General features: G+C 45.0%; 1 protein-coding gene across 1 annotated transcript; it reads right to left on the reverse strand.

Moving 5' to 3' along the window:
• Nucleotides 1-303: 303 nt before the first annotated feature.
• Nucleotides 304-1,063, reverse strand: LOC123171006 (citrate-binding protein-like). Its single transcript, XM_044588687.1, has 2 exons — nucleotides 773-1,063; nucleotides 304-687 (listed from the first exon to the last, which is right to left on the reverse strand). Exons 1-2 carry the CDS (start codon nucleotides 1,061-1,063, stop codon nucleotides 304-306), a joined length of 675 nt encoding a protein of 224 aa, XP_044444622.1.
• Nucleotides 1,064-12,197: the final 11,134 nt, after the last annotated feature.

A 12,197-nucleotide genomic window follows, 5' to 3' on the forward strand; every position in this document is an offset into this window, starting at 1 on the left:
GCCTTACATTGCGGGGCCCCTTCTAACATCACGGGTCAACGACACTAGCTGGCCGATCAGGTGAGCTCACACAGATTTTGGGTCTGAATGGCACACTTACTGTACTTCATGAACCTGGATATCGATTTCCATAGTTTGAGGACCTACATGACACCCCTGAAATAGTTCATGGACCTACAATGTACTTCACTTCATAACAAATAAACATAGTTCGAATGATTTGAAGATTGCTCACCACACCTGCGGCGTGGTAGTACAAACATAACAACTCCCTCAAACATACACGTAATAACACAAGTAATTCTAATGTTTCTTGAGGATTCTCACGTGCTTCCAGCGAGACTCCATGCGGCTGGAGTCGTGGTTCTGCGCGTACACGCCGAACTTGAAGAAGTACGAGTGGCCGCCGCGGCCGTGGACACGCAGCTTCTGCTCGCCGTCGATGTACACGGTGAGTGTCGACGCCTTGACATCGTGGACCACGTTCAGCCGGAACCACCTGTTATAGATGTTGTCCTCGACTAGCTGCCGGGCGTAGTAGCGTAGCGCACCATCGTAGACGCGCAGCATGAACGTGCTGGCCCCGTCGCTGGCGCCGAACACCTGCATGATACACACCCCCGTCGTGCCGGATGGGACGTAGCCGTAGCCCTCGAACTGCCACACGCCGGAGCTGTAGTCGTAGCCCTGTGCAAGTAGAAGAAGATCAGTAACTCATAATTAATTACACCCCCAATACATCGTAGTAATAATGATGTGATGATTAACTTACTGTCATCCTGATCTCAGTCCTTGGTTTTGTTCGGCTCTGGCGGACATGGGGCTTGTCGGAAGAGAGCACCCAAAGCCTTCGCACGGTGCCGTCGAAGCTGTATCGTGAGCCGATCGCCTCGTCGAACGGGCGCTGCAACGCGAAGTTGCTCTCGCCGAGCCTCACCGCCGTGAACCCGTCAGTCGGGTCGGCGGTTCTGGGCGCCCGTCCGCCCCTGGCCGCAACGCATGACCACGACGCCAAGAAGACAAGCAGAGAGACGCTGATCCATGAGAGAGCGCGAGGAGCCATGTGTCCCTCGATGCAGAGACCACTTGTGATGATGAGAGGTGAGATTGGTGGGAGTAATCAAGCTCCCTGTGGTTTATAACTTTATATAGACCTTGGCGATTTATCAGTATACTAGTAGGAGATACTCACATCTTTTCTTTCGGAACCTCTTTTGTTGGGAGTAGTACTCTTGTGATCTTCAATTACATGCAGAGGATAGTACGTTGGACGCATGCAGCGTGACACTGACCGACTTGTGAGCAGGTAGCGTGAACACCTTGTTTATTTTTGTGTTACAGACGGGAATTCAACCCTCCTACGCGGTAATAAATCTGCTGTGTGTCTAGGTGAACACGGCGGTTCAATTTTGGCTGACGGCAAGGAGTTGGACAATGGAAATTCTTCTTCCGTTCGAGGGAGGATACTTGATTTTTTATTTTTACCTGGTGTTTTCAACTGACGTGCATGCCGGCTCTAGAAACTACTAGCATGAGGGCAAACGCATCCGTGCCCACCCATGCACACCTACATAGTCGAGGAAGAAAAAGTCTCAATCGTAGTTCTACTTCATCCTCTTGGCCAAAGCGGCTGCTTCTTGCGACCTCAGCTGGGATTCGGACAACAAAACTAATCAGGACAGATAGTGTGAGCATCAGATCTTTGAACTCTGCAGAATTATAAATTCGCTACTGTCAAAACATTCAGTTAGAACCCTGTGTACCGCCTCAACCTGTTGACAGGACGTAGATCTCAGATGCAACGGACACTATCTCTACTTTTTTCTTTAACCAGGCTAAACCCCTTTCCATTACTCACGTAACAAAAACACATCAGTTTACAGAACAGAGTAAAGGGGACGAGAAAGAGAAAACGAGTTCTACAATAGCATGAAACCTATCGTACTCACGCGCAATTGAAACGAGTACTATGGAACGAAAACCTGTTTACACTTATTCAGAGTTCAAACTATCCTAATCAACAAACCACCAGCCTAGCAGGGAAGGCCATTACAGATATGCAAATGGGATTGCTAAATCTTAGTTGACTAAGATTTAACCAAGTCTCAGTCCATGCTATATCCGCGAGATCTCACCTGGAGATCCATGCAAAATTTTCTTTTTAGTTTTTTTTCTTTTTCTTACAAGTTATGTCACTTGACTTAGACTTGGTTAAGTCTCAATCGACTAAGACCTAGCCACACCCATACGCAAAACAGCCAGTCGATCATAGCTACACAACAAAGCGAGTGAAGCAGCGGTCGAAAACCCCTCCTACCGGCAAAGCCCTCAAATCTTCAGCTTCCCGTCGGCACTTGAACATCATGAGCGGTTGCACAAATCATCATGTTCACAACACTGGATCTAAGCAGCTCTGCTCCTCTTTTCATAGTATCAACATTCTTAGCCTTCTGAATCCCTTCCCAAGACAAGAAAGAAGAGCAAGCATCAAATACGATCTCAAAAGGAGTTCTTAGGATATTTCCTTCAAATTAAGTTTGCTCTGTTACGAAAATTTCAAATGGACGAAATAATTGAGCAAGACCAACAGTACACAAACATTCACAATTAGGTAGGAAACAGTAGCACCGAGAGAAGCACTGCCAAATATTATCTGGGCATTGATCAGTGCAAGCACAGACCCAACAGTACGCCAAGCAACATGACATAATCTTTACTTACCGTTTCGCACCAAGCAGATGTGCTTCTAGACATAGATCTTCGATCTGATGGGCTTGAACCACCGCTATTCGCGATCCGATTTTTTTATCGGGCTTAATGTATTAACAATTGGAAAGCGTTGAGGTATTTATGAAAATAGATATAAGCGCCAATTTCATGTTTGCCCTTAACTAAGTCCCACTAATAACATTTGTCCCTAATTTTCGATCAAGCTCACTTTTACCCCTCTTCAGTTACGTGTCTCTATGGAAATACCCTTTCGCGCCGTTTCCTTCCAGTTAAAGGGCTTTGATCATTTTCTTTTGTGTAAAATGCCACTGGGCGCACTGGTAGAAAAAAGGCCTTTAGTCCCGGTTCGCAAAGGACTTTAGTCCCGGCTGTGCAACCGGGACTAAATATGCGCGACTAAAGACCCCCCCTAGTCGCGCCTCTTACGAACCGCGACTAAAGGCTTTAGTCCCGGTTCTCGTGGCTAACCAGGACTAAAGGCCCGTCCACGTGGGCGCCAGGGGTCCGTCGGGGCGGAGGACCTTTAGTCCCGGTTCTCGTGGCTAACCGGGACTAAAGGCCTCCTCCGCAGGTTTAGGGTTTTAGCCCCCCTAAACCTGGTTTCTTTTTAATTTGTAGTGTTTTATTTCTTTTATATTTTATTTTGTGTTTTATTTTAATTTTGATAAAGTTTCAGTACACATATTCTACGCTACTATATACATGCATATGAAATTTCAAACAAGAAGAATTCAAGAGGAATATATAATATATATTCAATCTCGGGTGACCATATACAACTTCGAACAAGTTTCCATACACAATTAGGATGGATGACCATATACAACTTCGAACAAGTTTCAATCTCGGGTATGCATATAAATTTCTTCGTCCTCGGTATAGTGTTCTCCTTTAGGATTGATGACTTCCCTCATGAAAAATCCTGCTAATTCATCTTGAATTGGTCGGAAGCGAGCTTCTGGACTAAGCCTCCTCCGCAAGTTATCCGTCGCGTTGCGCACGCTATCCGATGCCTTCCGCTCAGAGGTGTGTCTCCGGATGTTCTCACAAACATAGTATCCACATAGATTGGTCCCCGGTGGCTGCTTATCCACATTAACTAACCTTCTAAAATCTAGCTCATGTTTGAATTCACCGACAATTTCTTCTGAGAACCGTCTCCAAACCCTACAGGGCAAAGAAAATTAAATGAACAAGGGAGTTATTAGTTACTTGATATTAGGAAATGAACGAAAGAGACCGATCGATATAGAGCTCAAATGATTGAAAATAATTACTTTTGCAGCATTTTTCTCATGTCGGCCCAACGCTTTGGATCCGAATCCATAGAGTCCATGATTAGAACTCTGGAGGTGTGAAGTTCAATATTTAGCAGAATCCAGTGGAACCTGCGGACACGTTACATGCACAGTCATGCATAACTCATCGATTAGACATACCATGCATGGAGTAAACAAAAGAGAATGGGCACAAGAGAGAAACACTCACCCAAAATGGTAAGGAAATAGAATATGACTTTTGAGTTGATGCTTTCTAAGAAACTTGTACAAGTCTTTCTCCACGTCTTCGGGGTGATGTTGTAACACATGTCCATTAACGATATGTGGGTCAATGAACCCAACATCATGGATGTTTCTTATTTTGCATTCCCAAATCTTCAATCTGCATAATAGCGTACGCAACAATATAGTTAGGACAATATATATATATATATATATATATATATATATATATATATATATATATATATATATATATATAGTGCAGGCAATGAAGAACGAGATGAGGTAGAAATAAATCACTTACAGAACGTAGCAACTCAGCATAGATTTGTCGAGGTCGCGCAGATTGAACAGCTGGAACAATTCACTCATATGAACTTGTACAGAGTACCGTTTGGTGTGATGCTCCTCTGTAACATCCGCATAAACATATTCTTTGTCGGCCCATGTTATGAATTGCTTGTACCAACGTAGCAGATTTCGCATTTGTGGTGGTAGACTCTTTTCCCGCGCAGGCTCGACGAGAGGCCCATTCCGCACATATTGTAATGCTATCTCACATACTGGCGCATCCTCAAGGCCTAAGAAGGCACGAAGAGTCAAACCCATCTCGGACGCTTGTTTCATGGCACTCGCTACAGTCAATCCAAGTGCTGCCGCAGCTGCTATGATCTCGGGGTCCTCTTCCGGACCGGCTTTCACTATGAGCGGGGGGATCGATTGTTTCTTCTGCATCCCGAGCTGGTCAACTTGTTTCCCGCTTTTTTTACTTTCTTCTTTCTCCTCCTTCAATATTTTTGCTTGCCTACGAAGTTCATGTCCATAGTCGTCAGGCATATTCAGCTCGGCTTGGGACGGTGTCGTCAAAAAATCCTTAGCCCACTTCTTTTGCTTCTCAGTGAATACTTGCTTGGGCTCAGGCTCTTTTATCGCCTTCATATCCGCCTTCCATTTCTCATAATCAGCAGACGCGGCCAATTTGGTTTCAGCTTCACTAAGTTCCCAAGGCCTTGGGAGGAGAGGCTTCAGTGATGGCTCCGGTACCCTTGTGGTCTTAGGTACATAAGGGTCCGGGTTAATAGTCCAGGAGCGGGTTTCCTTGCTGTCCGCCTGCTTCTGCTTCTTCGCCGGAGGTGGATTGGGGGGCGTCGTACCCGCCGGAGGAGGATTGGGGGGCGTCGTACCCGCCGGAGGTTGTGGATCGGGGGACGGCGTCGAATGGCGTGAAGGAGGTGTAGGTGAACCACCACGACCACCACCACCGCCACCACCGCCACCACCACCACCATCGGAGGGGGGTGGACTTGCTAGCCTTGGCGCCTCGCCTGGAAACACTATGTACTTCTTTTTCCATAGAATGATCTGGCGCTTGACATCTCCAAGTCTTCTCTCCCCTTCGGGTGTAGCTTTGTCAATCTCCAGGTCCTCAAACCCTTGGACTATGTCTTCCACCGTGACACGAGCATAGCCATATGCAATGGGGTTGTTGTGGTGGAGTGCTCCAGGTGTACAGGGTAAAGCACTGCCGCTAGCTACCTTCGTGGAAACGTTCCCCACGGGATAATGCAGATCACATTCTTTCATCTCCTTTACATCATCCACGGGGTAGTGAGGCTCCGGTGCACGAATCTCGATCATCGGTGCACTAGCACCAGGCGGGGCATCCGTGGAAGCCACGCTGCTTCTCCGCTGCTGGCTTCCGCGATCCGCTTCATGATCTTCATGCGGCCCTGCAGCCGATTTTTCTTTTACTAGTTCATGCACGGTCTGCTTCAACTCATGGAGTTCCGATGCAAACTTCGCCATAAGATCTGCATCCCGGTCCGTCTTTCTCTTACGGCTTCTGTAACAGTACGGGTCATTGTCCTGGGAAAACCCTACTTTCCACGGAACTTTGCCTTTGCCTCGTACACGTCCTCCGTGTTCATCATTCCCGAGGGCTGTTGTCAGTGCGTCTTTCTCTCTGTTGAACTTGATCAAGCCCTCTTGAGCTTGGGTCATTGCGTCAATAAGGGCTTGGGTGGGAGCAAACTTTTTCTGCCGGTGAACACACACCCCTGTCTCCGGGTCTAGCGATCCCCCATGCCCGTACCACCAGCTTTTGGCCCTTGGGTCCCATCCCTCTGTACCTAGAGGGATTCCTCGCACCCTCAGGTCCTCCTCCATCTTCTGCCACCTAGGCTCCGAAAGGCGGTATCCTCCTGGCCCCATAATATGATGGAACTTTTTCTTACTCGCATTATCCTTATTTTTTTCGATATTTCCTTGAAATGCTCCGATTGCTTTTGCCTCACAAATTCTGGCCAATCATCTTTCAGTTTCTCATGTTGTCCATTGAATCCGGAGTCTTGCCCTTGTTGACATAGTCACGGGTTAAATTTTTCTTGAAGTTCCGGAATGCTTCGCCCATCTTCTGAAGAGCGAACTCTTTAACTAGCCTCCTCCTCTCACGTCCACCCGGAACCTCGTTACCGAATTCATCGACTTTGTTGTATTCCGGAGGTAGAATGAAATGTTCCATAAGCTTTCTCCAGCAATCCTTTTTCGTTCTCTTGTCGACAAAACTGAAACCAAGACGTGCCTTCTTTGGCTCCTTCCATTCCTGGACGGTGATCGGGACGTTGTCTCTAACAACGACTCCGCATTGGTTGATAAACTTTGAGGTGTGCTGTAGGGGCTTGCCGGTTTCACTGACAAACTCAATGGCATATGTTTCTCCTGTTTTCATCGCCTTGGATTTGCCACGCTTTGTCGTACTCGATCCGGCCGAGGGCTAAAAAAAGAAAGAGAGTCGCGCGCGTTAATACATATGTATTCACATTTCAGTAAGTTTGTATCACGAGAGGCTCAATGTATATATATACCTCGCCGGAGGTGGTTGCTACTTGCAATTCGAGATCGTCGTTTGTTGACGGTTGACCTCCGTCGACAATGTCCGTTCCTTCACCTTCTTGATCATCGACAATGTCTGTTCCACCGTCAAGGTTCAGAAAAGAAGAGACTACATCCTCTTCTTGCTCATATTCTGAGCCCGGCACATAAGGAATCTTGTTGTTGATGATGCCCATTAAATAACGTTCAGCCTCCGGATCCCTAAGCGGCTCGGCTCTATCGTCCGCCATATGTCACTCCTGCATGTAGTAAAAATTCTTTAAGTATAAAGAAATTAAAAAATAAGATTAAGGGGACATAGAGGAGGAGGAATTAAAAAATAAGATTATTGAGCACTGCCAAGTATTTTGTTTTTCCTTTTCTTTTTCCTTTTCTTCTTCCTTTTCTTTTTCCTTTTCTTCCTCCTTTTCTTTTTCCTTTTCTTCTTCCTTTTCTTCTTCCTTTTCTTTTTCCTTTTCTTCTTCCTTTTATTTTTCCTTTTCTTATTTTGTTTTTCCTTTTCTTTTGTTTTGTTTTGTTTTGTTTTGTTTTGTTTTGTTTTGTTTTGTTTTGTTTTCTTTGTTTTCTTTGTTTTGTTTTCTTTGTTTTGTTTTGTTTTTGTTTTCTTTTGTTTTGTTTTCTTTGTTTTGTTTTGTTTTGTTTTCTTTGTTTTCTTTGTTTTCTTTGTTTTTCTTTGTTTTTCTTTGTTTTTCTTTGTTTTTCTTTGTTTTTCTTTCTTGTTTTTTCTGTTTTCTTTGTTTTTCTTTTGTTTTTCTTTTGTTTTCTTTTGTTTTTGTTTTGTTTTTCTTTGTTTTCTTCTGTTTTTCTTTGTTTTTCTTCTGTTTTTCTTTTGTTTTTGTTTTGTTTTCTTTGTTTTTCTTTTGTTTTTCTTTGTTTTTCTTTGTTTTGTTTTCTTTGTTTTTCTTTGTTTTCTTCTGTTTTTCTTTTGTTTTTGTTTTGTTTTCTTTGTTTTTCTTCTGTTTTCTTTTGTTTTTCTTTTGTTTTGTTTTTCTTTGTTTTCTTCTGTTTTCTTTTGTTTTTCTTTTGTTTTTCTTTGTTTTCTCTGTTTTTCTTTTCTTTTGTTTTTTCCTTCGTTTCTGGCGGCGGCGGCGGGAGGCGGAGGACGGCAAGCGGCGGCGGGAGGCGGAGGACGGCATGCGGCGGCGGGAGGCGGAGGACGGCAGGCAGGCGGCGGCGGGCGGCGGGCAGGGCAGGGGCAGCGGGTGGCGGGCAGGGGCAGGGGCAGCGCGTCGGGCGACGGGCAGGGGCAGGGCAGGGGTGGCGGCGAGGCGCAGGGGCAGGGCGGGGGCGGCGGCGGGGCTCACTGGGGCAAGGCAGGGGCGGCGGCGAGGCGCAGGGGCAGTGCAGGGGCGGCGGCGGAGCTCACTAGGGCAGGGGCGGCGGCGCGCAGGGCAGGGGAAGTGGGGGGCGGCGGAGCTCACTCGGGCAGGGGCGGCGGCGTCGGGGCAGCAGCCTGGCGGCGGCGGGCGGCGATCGGCATCGGGGCAGGGCTTCGGCGTCGAGAGGAGAATGGGAGGTGGCGGAAACTGCTAAGTGCTCTATATATAGACAGAGCTTTAGTCCCGGTTGGGGAGGCGGACCGCGACTAAAGGTACCCTTTAGTCACAGTTGGGGACACCAACCGCGACTAAAGGTACCCTTTAGTCGCGGTTGGTGTCCTTTAGTCGCGGTCCGCCTCCCCAACCGGGACTAAAGGGTTTTGGCGCCGCTTTCGTTCCCGCGCAGAAAGAGCCTTTAGTCGCGGTTGGGGACACCAACCGCGACTAAAGGGTACCTTTAGTCGCGGTCCGCCTCCCAACCGCGACTAAAGGTCCTTTTTCATATAAAATAAAACTAATTCATTTTAAAATCTTCAAAATACAATTATATATCAAAAAATCAGAAAAATAAAACTAATTCATTTTAAAATCTTGAAAATACAAATAATATATCAAAAAATCAGAAAAATAAAACTAATTCATTTTAAAATCTTAAAAATACAATTATATATCAAAAAAATCAGAAAAATAAAACTAATTCATTTTAAAATCTTAAAAATACAATTATATATCAAAAAAATCAGAAAAATAAAACTAATTCATTTTAAAATCTTGAAAATACAAATAATATATCACAAAAATCACAAAAATAAAACTAATTCATTTTAAAATCTTAAAAATACAATTATATATCAAAAAAATCAGAAAAATAAAACTAATTCATTTTAAAATCTTGAAAATACAAATAATATATCAAAAAATCAGAAAAATAAAACTAATTCATTTTAAAATCTTAAAAATACAATTATATATAAAAAAATCAGAAAAATAAAACTAATTCATTTTAAAATCTTAAAAATACAAATAATATATCAAAAAAATTCACATGATCCATTCAACAAAGTTTGGTACAATAAATTATTATACATCAATTCTTCCCTTGTGTCCCTGCTTGCTTACGATTGTGCCGTATCCATGGAGCATCCTCATCATTTAACTTAATGCTTGGGTCAGTGTTCACTTTGAAGGGCGGAATTTCACCAAACATATTATAATCTTCTGACATGTCTGTCTTGTCCTCCACTCCCATGATGTTTCTTTTCCCTGAAAGAACAATGTGGCGCTTTGGATCATCGCATGATGTACTGATCGTTTTCTTATCTTTCCGTTTCCTCAGTTTGCTACTCATGTCCTTCAAATAAAAAACCTGAGCGACATCTTTGGCAAGGACGAATGGTTCGTCAAGGTAACCAAGATTGTTGAAATCCACCATTGTCATTCCGTATTGCTCGTCCACCTTTACCCCACCTCCTGTTAGCTTGAACCATTTGCACCGGAACAAAGGGACCTTAAAGGAGGGTCCATAGTCAAGTTCCCATATCTCCTCTATGTAACCATAATATGTGACCTTTTGCCCATTCTCGGTTGCTGCATCAAAGCGGACACCACTGTTTTGGTTGGTGCTCTTTTTATCTTGGGCGATGGTGTAAAATGTATTCCCATTTATCTCGTACCCTTGGAAAATCGTTATAGTCGAAGATGGTTTCTTGGCCAACATGTACAGCTGATCTCCAACATCATTGTCATTCATTAAATGTTTTCGCAACCAACTGCCGAAAGTCTCCATGTGGGCCTTTCTAATCCAGGATTCAGGCTTCCCCGGGTTGTCCGAGCGTAAAATATTCTTGTGTTGCTCGAAGAACGGAGCCACCAAGCTGGAATTTTGCAGAACTGTGTGGTGTGCTTCAGTCATAGAATGACCGTCCATACATATCGTTGATTTCCTTCCGATTGTGCCTTTTCCACTTAGTCTCCCCTCGTGCCGCGATTGAGGAATACCAATCGGCTTAAGGTCAGGAACATAGTCAATACAGAACTCAATTACCTCCTCATTTCCATAGCCCTTGACGATGCTTCCTTCTGGCCTAGCACGGTTACGAACATATTTCTTTAATACTCCCATGAACCTCTCAAAGGGGAACATATTGTGTAGAAATACAGGACCGAGAATGGAAATCTCTTCGACTAGGTGGAGCAGGAGGTGCGTCATAATATCGAAGAAGGATGGTGGGAACACCAACTCGAAACTGACAAGGCATTGGACCACATCGTTCTGTAACCGTGGTAGATCTTCTGGATTGATTACCTTCTGAGAGATTGCATTGAGGAATGCACATAGCTTCACAATGGCTACTCGAACATTTTCCGGTAGGAGCCCCCTCAAAGCAATCGGAAGCAATTGCGTCATAATCACGTGGCAGTCGTGAGACTTCAGGTTTTGGAACTTTTTCTCCGCCATGTTTATTATTCCCTTTATATTCGACGAGAAGCCAGACGGGACCTTCATACTGCTCAGGCATTCAAAAAAATGACCTTCTCTTCTTTGGTAAGAGCGTAGCTGGCACGACCTTGAAACCATTCCGGATGCTGGTCATCTGGGTCTTTCAAAAGTTGCTGGTCCTGCCGTGCTTCCTTTGTATCATTTGTCTTCCCATACACGCCCAAGAAGCTTAGCAGGTTCACGCAAATATTCTTCGTAATATGCATCACGTCGATTGCAGAGCGGACATCTAGGACTTTCCAATATTCTAGCTCCCAAAATATAGATTTCTTCTTCCACATGGGTGCGTGCCCGTCAACTCCCCGCGGAACTGATTGTCCGCCAGGACCCTTTCCAAAGATGACTTTCAAATCCTTGACCATATCAAATATCTCAGCACCAGTACGTTCCGCAGGCTTCGGCCGGTGATCTGCCTTGCCGTTGAAATGCTTGCCTTTCTTTCTTACGTTATGATTTCGGGGAAGAAATCGACGATGACCCAGGTACACGTTCTTCTTACAATTAACCAAACGTACACTTTCAGTCTCATGTAAGCAGTGCGTGCATGCATTGTATCCCTTATTTGTCTGTCCCGAAAGGTTACTGAGAGCAGGCCAATCGTTGATGGTTACAAAAAGCAACGCTCGTAGGTCAAATTCCTCTCCTTTGTGCTCATCCCAGACACGTACACCAGGTCTGGCCCACAACTGTAAAAGTTCATCAACTAATGGCCTTAGGTACACATCGATGTCGTTCCCAGGTTGCTTTGGACCTTGGATGAGCACTGGCATCATAATGAACTTCCGCTTCATGCACAACCAAGGAGGAAGGTTGTAGATGCATAGAGTCACGGGCCAGGTGCTATGGCTGGAGCTCTGCTCGCCAAAAGGATTCATGCCATCAGTACTTAGACCAAATCTTATGTTCCTTGCGTCAGCTGCAAAATCTTTGAACACTCTGTCGATCTTTCTCCATTGCATTCCATCAGCGGTGTGTCTCAACTCCCCGTCGGACTTACGGTCCTCTTTGTGCCATCGCAACGACTTGGCATGCTTTTTGTTCCTGAACAGACGTTTCAACCGTGGTATTATAGGAGCATACCACATCACCTTGGCGGGAACCCTCTTCCTGGGTTTCTCGCCCTCAACATCGTCACCAGGGTCATCGCCTCTGATCTTATAACGCAATGCAGTGCATACAGGGCATTCATTCAAATTCTCGTATTCACCGCGGTAGAGGATGCAGTCGTTAATGCATGCATGTATCTTCAAAACC

Source organism: Triticum aestivum, chromosome 7D (assembly GCF_018294505.1).
Source record: "Triticum aestivum cultivar Chinese Spring chromosome 7D, IWGSC CS RefSeq v2.1, whole genome shotgun sequence".
Classification (NCBI taxonomy): domain Eukaryota; kingdom Viridiplantae; phylum Streptophyta; class Magnoliopsida; order Poales; family Poaceae; genus Triticum; species Triticum aestivum.